This window comes from Phaseolus vulgaris, chromosome 5 (assembly GCF_051622355.1).
Source record: "Phaseolus vulgaris cultivar YP4 chromosome 5, ASM5162235v1, whole genome shotgun sequence".
Taxonomy (NCBI): domain Eukaryota; kingdom Viridiplantae; phylum Streptophyta; class Magnoliopsida; order Fabales; family Fabaceae; genus Phaseolus; species Phaseolus vulgaris.
In genome coordinates, this window is record NC_143502.1 from 33,101,397 (window position 1) to 33,111,935 (window position 10,539).

The window sequence follows — 10,539 nt, forward strand, 5'->3', positions numbered from 1 at the left end:
GATAATCATCACTCAAGTAGTGAGTGACGTAAGGATTTTGTTTGAATGAAAAAAAACAAAAAAGTCTTCAGAGACTCAAACAACACTTTGGTTGACAAAGATTAACAATGTTGACGACAATGGCAGACAATTGGACGGCTAATAAAAATGGCAATGACTTCTGACAATGACCACACCATTTTACAATATAAAAAACTCAATGACATACCGAGGAAACAATCAGCATCATAAAAAATAATGATAGACTTAAAATGCTGCAGTAGCAGTCACTGTTTAATCTATTATTGGTGATCACTTATGGTTTAGGTACAGTTTTCCAGTTTTCACTATATTCAATAAACTTTGTGGAAAATTTAATGTGTAAAACATTTATAGGAACTGAAAAACAAGGCAGTGTCTAACTAATGAATGAAGGGACCTTGGCTGAAATAACATTCAAGCTGAAACAAGTAATAGAAAACGATGGGACCTCCTCTAAAACATATGCTCAAAGTACAGAAGGCATGTCTTTCAAAACAGTAAAAAAAATAGTTTAGCTAGGAATTGGAAATATGTGTATAAAATCTACACTCTATTGTGACGTGTTAAAGAGGGCCAAACACCAACAGAAGAACTTGGGTATGAAAGCCTTCTACAAGCACAACAAATTTGGCTATAAGTTGGGACGTTATGTGTTGAAAATCTGCCACCTGATCAGTTTTCGTCTTTGGTGATTTGAGATGCCTTGTGAAAATTGATGTCAGTTCCAGAGAGACAAAGTTCACTGAATTGGTATAGAGAACCCGTCTCTGTAGCAAAATGTGTTCGCCTTTGTCCTCCGAAAAGAATTCAACTTCATAACCATTCTGCATAAAACACATTTTTGTCAAAGCCAGGCACAGACTAAGTAATCATTGAATATCTCATTCCATGCACATATCTTATTGACTCCCAATGTCCACAATTAGGCTGCCCTTTTACATATTATGGATAAAAATATTAAATGAGAGTTGAATATAACATATTATGAATGTACATTGAGAAGATAATCTACCTACCTAATTCATTTCTTCAAAGTATATATGCACCATGATCAGTATACCAATACAGTAATACAAGAGTCATCATCATCTATTAGTTGTTCCTTAAAAAATATGCTGAACTCAAAGTATTGATGAAGAACAGTAAAAAATAACAAGCAGTTCTAATAATACAACCAGTGAAAAGAGACTTTGGTTCTTCTTCTGAAACCTTTTTTTTTTACTCTCATCACCTCAAACACACAATACAACTTATTAGATTATAGAACTTCTGGAAAACTAATTGCTTAATTCATTTTAACCTCAACATACCAATTCAAAATTTAATCAAAACAGACCTAAAATAGTTTTATTACAGTGTTCATCTTTAAGATATAAAACTTTATTAAAGATTTGTTCTTAAGAAACTTTTTGTATGCATTCAGAAGAAGAAAAATGAGATTTCTTTTTTATAAATTAAAATTAGTTTGCAAGAGTTAAAAATCAGATTATGCAAAACTAGTAAGAAATGACTCTTACAGGTTCACACACACAAACTTTAATTAAGGAGAAACTAATTTAATTTTTCTCCTAAACACCTTCTCCAAACATATAACACATCCAAACTCTGGAAATGCCAAGCAAAATTCTAATCCAGGAAACATAATCACAAAAGTAATAATCCAATCATAACAGTCCACGCATATTGTCAATGGTGTTGGTGATGCCTACCACCACAATACGACAACCATCAACATAAAAGGATTGATGAATAAATGAATAAAAAAAAACAAACAAGCAACAACATTAACATACCATCCACTGGAACTGGGCCGACTCCCGTGACCCATGATCCCCGCATCCGGCCCACCCCTTCTCAATCTCTCTTGCCCACCACCCCCAGACTTGGGCCGCCCGTTGGGTCGAAGCGAGCCCGGCCCAGGTGGTGTCTCCTCCCTGGGCACGAACCCGGGCCGGAGGTGCGGCGGCACAAACTTGTTGGTCTTGGGTTGCGGAGAGGGCAAGTCTTTGTTATCGTGGTTGATAACAGGGAGAGACGAGAGCGGGGAAGCGGTACCAGTTCGACCGAGCGGGCGGAGCGAGATCGCGTCTGGTGGCGGTTCCGACCGGTCCTGGGTTTGGTGGATCGGATTAGGTGGTGGTTGATGCTGAGGTTGCGGGGTGGGAGGCGTGACGGGTTTGGGGGCGTGACGCGTCAAGACAAGGATGCGGCCATGGGCTTTGTTGGGGGCGGAGACGGAGGAATAAGAGGCGGCGGAGTATGAGGAGGAGGAAGGGGAAGCGGAATGAGAAGGGTTCCGATTATGAGGGTTGGTGGTTGTGGTTTTCTCGTAGATGTGGTTGAAGTTAATAGAGGCATACTTGTTGTTTTTTGCCATCCACCGCCTTCCACAGAGCACAACAGATCGAAAATGGCTTCCGCGAGATGCAAGAGACGAAAATGAAATGCATGTTCTCGGGATGTCGATTCACCTTTCCTTAAACATTTGGGCTTTCTCTCTTTTCCACTAATCAACCATTTGGCCCAATATAAGCCCAACACCACGTCTGCCCTGCCCGAAATGGTTTTCGGTTTTTGTGACGTTTTATTGTACACCAAACAATCTGTGATTTCACCAAACTTCTTTCAGCTTCTCATGATAATAAACTTTGTTAATTCATTTGCAATTCTTGTCTTGCTTCTCCCAATGATAGATATAATTTCACATTTAGTTCTCTCTTAACTTTCGCTCGTCAAAATTTGTCACTTCAACTATACAATAATTGAATTAACATATTTATCAATTTAAAAATACAGAAAATAAATGAAGGTGGTAAAAAAATAAAGGAAGAAACTGAAAAAAAAAAATCATCTTTCAAGTTTGATCAATTGACCAAAATGAGAAGTGTAGTGAGTAGGAGAACATAAGTTAGTTAATGGAACTGACATTAGGCAGTGGAGCCGCAATCAGATTCTGGCAATATTTTTTCAAAATTCTTCTTCAAGCTAAGCAAAGTCCATGTTACAAGACCCAAAGATCAGCATATTTAATAGCAAAAGCTGCTAAAAAAATTCCCAACGTGGTCCACAGCCAGCTATACTGTGATATAAAAGTACATTTAGCACCATATTTATATAACCATGATGCTTATGAAGTTTGTAATAGAAGACAAATACTACACAACCGCACAAATTTGCTCATTTCAGTAAAATATTATTTTTTTATTATAATCTCGTGCAGGTTCTCAAAATATCCAAATTCTTGTATCAATTCTTAATGTAACACTTATCTCAATTCCTAATATCTGTACTCTTATCTCAATTCTTAATAAGAAAGAAAACAGTACAAAGACCTCCTATTGAGTTTATACCTTTTCATCAACAATAAGAATATACAACATTTGGGACAACATTCACTATTTGAATGAACTGTTGTGGGGTACCTAAATGTGAATTGATGTAGAATATTGACTATGAGATACAAGAAAACAACATTGAGTGATGGACACGGGCGTGTTAAATTAGCTGAAATGACTGCATAACTTGATCAGACTTTTGTATCACTGTATTTCTGATAATGATACTCACTGAATGATCCATAATAATGTCTTCAAATTTATTATTAAGTGCTTAATGTTGTCCCACATGTTCTGTCTACATATATGCCAGCCTGCCAAACACCATTTTACAACTGTTGCTTGTCCAAACTTCCACCTGTACATCCATCCATACGATGTATATTCTTCAACGGCCATTACGCTCATAATCATTTGATCATCAATTATTTTTACACAATCAACAATTCTGTTGAAATTTAAACCATATACAGGAATTAACTTCTCTTTCCTAGTTTTCTTATAACTTATGTTTTCTACCTTCTTTTCTTCACTGCTACATCCACCAAATGAGTGTATGAATAAACTGCACTCCAAAACAAAGGTGGGTGGAAAAATAAAGTAACAAAAAATAGGACAACACTTGTAGGATTTAGTTTTTTTAAGGGTTTATGGTATTAGATATTGAAATTAAGTTTTTACCTTGTACAAACCTTTTGGGACTGTATTAGGTTTGACTTCATCTCTCATTGCAAATTGCAATTCATTTAAGCTACTTTATGCTTGCCCACTTATTCCTAAGATTGCAGCCACGTTAAATTTCATTTATTATCGTAAATTTTTTTCATTCTTCATATATATATTCTTCATTTTCATAACAAATAGACCATTCTTCTCTTCTCTGCTTGTCTCTGTCTCTGCATGTCCCTACTTAAAAAATTAAAATAGTGTCTCCCCAGTCTAAATATTTTATCACTTTACAATGATAATTTTAAAATTTATATCCATAATATTTTTTGAAGAATTAATAATATAACAATCTCTACACTAATGATGTATCAAATAAAATACTAAAAAATGACATGAAAAATTCTGTATTCTCACAAGTTGTGGAATCTAAAAAGAAGTAGTGAATTTTGGAAATTGAATAAACAACAGTGCATGTGTGATCCAAGAAATCAGATCTAAGTAGCTTCTGAATTACTGCATTAAGTTTTGTAATTGGAAAGATTAGGTTTGACTTCATCTCTGGCTGAAAGTTTAATCACCGGTTGAATCAGTTTCTTTTTCATTCTTCAACATTGTTTCTCTTTCCTAACCACAAGAGACTATTCTTCACAAGGTGTCCTCTTCATATCCTCCCTTTAACTTTATGTGCATTTTCTGGTTCTCATTTGTCAACTAAGCCATTTCTTATCGCTATTTGCAAGCCACGAGCCAGCTCATGCCAACAAAGTCTCAACAACCAAACACCAACACCAAAACCAAATAAAAACCCCTCCATTCTCCACACACCCCCACACACTTTCTCTTCTCTTCTCACTTTCTATCGCTTCACACTTTTGCTCAACATGGCCTTCACCTCTCTCATTCTCATTCTCTTCTGTTCTTTCTGCTTAATTCTTCAGGCCCAGGCCCAAGCCCAAGCCCCTGCGCCTTCCTCCGGAGCCGTGGACCTTGTTGCCATCCTCCAAAAAGGTGGCCAATACACAACCCTTATCCGTCTCTTGAATGACTCTCAACAACTAATCCAAATCCAGAGTCAACTCAAGTCAAACTCCCAAGGGTTCACCCTTTTCGCGCCCACTGACAATGCTTTCCAGAACCTCAAATCTGGGGCTCTCAACCATCTCAGTGATGAGCAGAAAGTGCAGCTCATCCTCTATCATGTCACTCCCAAGTACTACTCTCTCGCTGATCTCTTGACCGTCAGCAACCCTGTCAGAACGCAAGCCTCTGGCAGTGATGGCTCATGGGGGCTCAACTTCACCGGCCAAGGGAACCAGGTCAACGTCTCCTCCGGGGTGGTGGAAACCCAGGTCAACAACGCCCTCAGGCAGCAGTTCCCGCTGGCGGTTTACCAGGTGGACAAGGTGTTGTTGCCAGAGGAGCTCTTCGGAGAGAAGTCCCCCGCGGCTCCGTCTCCGAAATCTCCCAAAAGCAGCCCTGAAACTACCACCGTTGGAAAGGCCGGTGGCGCTCCTTCTCCCTCCGGTGAGGGGCAGAAGGATAATGGTGCGGCTGAGAGGAATATGGGGTTTGGAGTTATCCTTGGAGTTGGGTTGATCTGCATGGGAGCTCTCTCTTGAGAAAACTTTAGCTCTGCATGTGTCGTGTTTTTCTCGTCTTTTCTTTCTGAATCTCTCTTTTCTCTTCTATGGGCAAAAGAAACTGTGTTGGGATTGATTGAGTTTCACCCTCATTCTTTGTATTTAATGCTTCTTTCTTTCCTACATATATTTAATGTTTATTTTACATTTCTTCTGTTTGAAATAATATTTTCTTAACTAAATTCTAACCATTATAAGTAATAATTATGGTATAGGTTAAATAAATAGTTGTAATTAATATATTAACACCTTAAAAAATTATTATTTTAAAGAAGAGGTGCCTTGAATTACACTTCATTAAGCCAAATAAACATATATTTTAATTATTATTATTTTTAATTACTTCCCTCTTATTCTCTCAATGTGTATGTATATCACCAATAGATTTTAAAGGAAATAACACATTCTAAATTAGTTTTTGCCACAAGAAGAATGTCCCGGACCATGTATGTATAAATAGACTAGTTGTATAGTATAAAATGCTAACCAGGAAAAACAAAAACAAAAAAGTAAGTGAATTTTGTTGTTTTGTAACGTTTTTACTTTTTACAATTAATTATAATGTATATATCCTTTCAAGACTATTCCAAGGAATGTGTTTTAATAAAAAAAAGTTAATATATTTTTTTATTAAAAATTATAAGATTGTGTCTTGCCAACACATTTTCTTATAATTTGTACATTAATTTTAATCATTATTTTTGAATAATTTTAAATTCCCAATGGTTTTAGTAATGAAAATGATACAATTAGTTATATACAACTTTTTGATGTAACAGTTTTAATAAGAAAAATATAATAAAAAATAAATTTATAATTAAATTGATGTGAAAATAATTTTTTCACATGAAAAGTAATATGAAATGTATTAGAAGAAGCCCCTTGCTTTGCACATCAACGTAGTACAGGGATATATAAGTTGCAAATATATTGTTTTTGTTCATTGGGCTTATGGCGATTTACAGTCCAAAAAGCCCAACCCAATTAGTTTCATCACTCATTTGCGTCGTCACAGAACTCCGGTCTTCTTTTCTTGTTGGAAAAGTTTAAACCCTACATAGGCGCTGCATAAACCCCCCAACTACCTCAAACCCTTCACTCTCAGCGGCATTGGAATTCCAAGGTATATCGTTTTCCCATTTCCCTGGGATAATCTTGTTGCACAACCTAGCTCGAGTTCCTTTTCGGTCAGCTTGATTTTTCAATTCTATTTTCTCCCCATTCTTGAGAATTTTCATATCATTTGATTAATGTTTTCTAATTTCCCTTTCATTTCTTGTTTTTAAGCTTGTTGATCTTTGATCGTTTGGCTCTCTTTTCTTTCCTCTGATATCCGTGATTGTTCATGACATTTTTGTTATTTTGCATTTCTGTTGAATTAGATAGAAAGATGAATATGAAGAACATGAAAATTCCAAATGTTCCAAGTGGTGGTGCGGCCTCTGCGCTGCTGAAGCTTGGGATTATCGGTGGAATTGGTGTGTATGCGGCTGCTAATAGTCTCTACAATGTTGAAGGAGGGCACCGAGCTATTGTTTTCAACCGGCTAGTTGGTATCAAAGACGAGGTTAGTGTTTCGCCATATTATATGAAATGAATTGAAAATTGTAATAGTTTGCTATTTACTGTATTATTTTCATGATAGTTAGTTTATTGCCTGGATATGACTTTTGCACTCCTTCTGTTGTGGATGATGTTATTCAAAAGAGCAATTTACCTTCTCATTTTAAGTGTTGGCAATGTTTAGGTTTAGTTCTGGTGTTGGTCATGAAATTGGTCTGTTGTTTAATATGCAGGTTTATCCCGAAGGGACTCATTTTGTAATTCCCTGGTTTGAGAGGCCAGTCATCTATGATGTCCGTGCTCGGCCTCATCTAGTTGAGAGTACATCTGGGAGTCGTGATCTACAGATGGTAAATACGTTTTGCTAATATTTGTGTGTTGGTGCAGAGATGTGGTTTTTGTATCAAATGCTTGCAACTATCATGTCCCCTTCCTACAAAAACAAATCTGATCTAGTTCGGATTGTATTCATGTAATTGAAATTCATTCTACTTTCCTATTGATTTGCAGTTGGAATTTTGACCCTTCATTCCTATTTTGATGGAGGTTTGCATGTATGGACGTTATCATGTCCTGTTAAATACATTTTTGTAACTGGAGCATACTGTAGTTAACCAAGTAACATTCTCACCTGAGATTTATTCCATTATGTTTGACCACTGACATGATTGCCACAATCATGAAACAACTATCATAACATTCTCACCTGAGATTTATTCCATTATGTTTGACCACTGACATGATTGCCACAATCATGAAACAACTATCATAACATTCTCACCTGAGATTTATTCCATTATGTTTGACCACTGACATGATTGCCACAATCATGAAACAACTATCATCAGTTTGTAAAATGTACATTCATTAGTTTATTTTACTTTTCTAGACATGCTATTTTTAATTTGGACTCCTATCTCTACTTCAATTGACTGGGGAAGCAATGTTTAAGGTTTTGCATGGATGCTGTTTGCAAGATTCTTTTTTGGTGCATTAAGTTAGTTACCTTGCTAAGTTCAAATTATAAGATTTAATAATAATATGGATCTGTTGGTATATTGTTTCTTTTATCTAGTTGAATACATTCTAAACTAGTGGCTAGCATTGGGACTTGTAGAGAAAAATGGTAGAGTCATCTGTGATGGAATCACTGCATGTGTTGCTCAGCACAGAAACACAAACACACACATACATAGTGTGCCTTATCATTACATAGAGATGGGCTCAAGCTCATATATAAAATACATCTAACACTCTCAATCTGGAAAATATAAGTCATATGCACGAAGCTTGTTAGATATATAATCAATTCTAGGACCTACAATGATTTGGTAAAGACATCTACCAATTGATTATTGTAATCAACAAATTGAGTAGTAATGTTTCCAAATAAAATCTTTTTTTGGATTAAGTGACAAGACAATCAATCTCAATATGATTGATTCTGTCATAGAATGCTGGATTTGAGGCAATATAAAGGACAACTTGGTTATCACAAATGAGTGTCATCTGTGTAAAGTGAGACACTAATGATAAACATCTATCTCATTTTCATGTCAGCTTAACTTTAGAACCTGACAGGGGCCCCTAATCTTCAATTATGCAAACAGATTTTCACAATCTCCCATTGGTGTTTTAAAGTAATTTATTTTTTAATTTTGAAAATGTTATACATTTGATTATTGGATTTGAAGTCTAAATATCTTATGCAAAAGTTTCATATCCCATATTTCAATCTCCCATACTCTACTCTCTTTGCATAATTTCCTTTTTCCTACTGTCCTGGTCTATTTCATGCCCTTTTTAGCTCCTCTGTAAATGATAAGATGTTGGATGTTTCAATTAACACTCTCTAGGTAATCCAGTATGTTTGATTTTCCAGAAACCAATTTCAAACACTTTATGTTTTAAAATATTTAAATGTACAATATTGACCTTTTCTTCTTGTATTGCACATTCATGTTATACAGGTGAAAATTGGACTTCGAGTTCTTACTCGCCCTTTGCCTAATCAATTACCTACAGTTTATCGGACCCTTGGAGAGAATTATAATGAAAGGGTTTTGCCTTCAATCATACACGAAACTTTGAAAGCCGTGGTTGCCCAGTACAATGCCAGCCAGCTAATTACTCAGCGAGAGGTAAGGCAAACCTTGTCCATATGATACATGAAAGCTCTAATATATATTTAAAAGAGATTTCTAGTTGCTGTTAACGATTAGTCTGTTGAAATATATTAGGCTGAAATCAGTTTATCATTACTCAATAGCAGAATATGTATTTTTTTAAACCAAATCTTAGGATGGTTCGTTCGCATTTCATAATTTCTTTATTTTTCACAGAATGTTTTCTCATTAGAGTTGAAATATTTAGTTCTAGCACAAAGAGAGTGTTTAAACTTTAATATTTAAACTGATCTCAATCTTTGTAGGCCGTTAGCCGGGAGATTCGGAAGATTCTGACTGAGAGGGCAGCTAACTTTCATATTGTCCTTGATGATGTGTCAATTACTAGTTTGACTTTTGGCAAGGAGTTTACTGCCGCAATTGAAGCTAAGCAGGTGGCTGCACAAGAAGCTGAGAGGGCTAAATTTGTCGTGGAAAAAGCGGAGCAAGACAAGAAAAGTGCTGTAATTAGAGCTCAGGTGATGACAAGTTATTAATGCTTAGATGATACAATTATTGTTTTGATGCTTAGAAGGAGTTGCTGTAATTTTTTATATTTCTAATACAAGGTAATATTCCCAAGGAGAAAAATGCACAAGGAAACAATTGACCGATTGTATATTATGGAAAATGTGTTATTTTTGTTGGTAAACTATACTGCCATTATTCTGATTAAAAATGATCTGTTAGTAAATCTGCCTGTCAAGTTGAAGTGAGACTTAAAATTTAGTTTACATTGTTTTCTATTGACAGTTTGCCGTTTTGGACCACTTTTGCTTCGTAAGTATTCAGTTCTCCCTGACCTTTGTTACGAACCTTTAATGAAAACAGGGTGAAGCACAAAGCGCCCAACTGATTGGACAGGCTATTCAGAAGAATCCAGCATTTATCACACTGAGGAAGATAGAAGCAGCTAGAGAGATTGCCCATACCATATCAAACTCGGCAAACAAAGCTTACTTGAATTCAGAAGATCTGTTGTTGAATCTTCAGAAGATGGATTTGGAGCCAAGCAAAAAGTGAGTCGGATAAATGTTTCTTTCTGTGTTTTTCCTAATAAATGTCATTAATGACTTTTATCTGGCAAGATATAATAGATATGATTGGTTTATGACTTTAAATTTGTATTTAATTTAATTTTTACTA

General features: G+C 35.8%; 3 protein-coding genes across 4 annotated transcripts; 2 read left to right on the forward strand and 1 right to left on the reverse strand.

Annotated features, from left to right (window-relative positions):
* Nucleotides 1-450: 450 nt before the first annotated feature.
* LOC150027574 (proteophosphoglycan-like protein) lies at nt 451-2,677 on the reverse strand. The gene is made up of 2 exons (XM_090302031.1): nt 1,815-2,677; nt 451-845 (listed from the first exon to the last, which is right to left on the reverse strand). Coding segments are annotated over exons 1-2 (585 nt in total). The 5' UTR covers nt 2,399-2,677; the 3' UTR covers nt 451-844.
* Nucleotides 2,678-4,725: 2,048 nt separating this feature from the next.
* FLA13 (FASCICLIN-like arabinogalactan protein 13 precursor) lies at nt 4,726-5,812 on the forward strand. Its single transcript, XM_068643941.2, has one exon. It carries the CDS (start codon nt 4,907-4,909, stop codon nt 5,642-5,644), a length of 738 nt encoding a protein of 245 aa, XP_068500042.2. The 5' UTR covers nt 4,726-4,906; the 3' UTR covers nt 5,645-5,812.
* Nucleotides 5,813-6,610: 798 nt separating this feature from the next.
* On the forward strand, nt 6,611-10,539 carry LOC137835428 (prohibitin-1, mitochondrial). 2 transcript variants are annotated; one of them, XM_068643938.2, is made up of 6 exons: nt 6,611-6,788; nt 7,048-7,232; nt 7,462-7,578; nt 9,199-9,369; nt 9,660-9,872; nt 10,225-10,539. In XM_068643938.2, the coding sequence occupies exons 2-6, from the start codon at nt 7,056-7,058 to the stop codon at nt 10,414-10,416; spliced, it is 870 nt and encodes a 289-aa protein (XP_068500039.1). In that variant the 5' UTR covers nt 6,611-6,788; nt 7,048-7,055; the 3' UTR covers nt 10,417-10,539. The 2 variants fall into 2 exon arrangements, with proteins under 2 accessions (XP_068500039.1, XP_068500040.1); XM_068643939.1 differs by having other exon boundaries at nt 6,661-6,788; nt 7,052-7,232.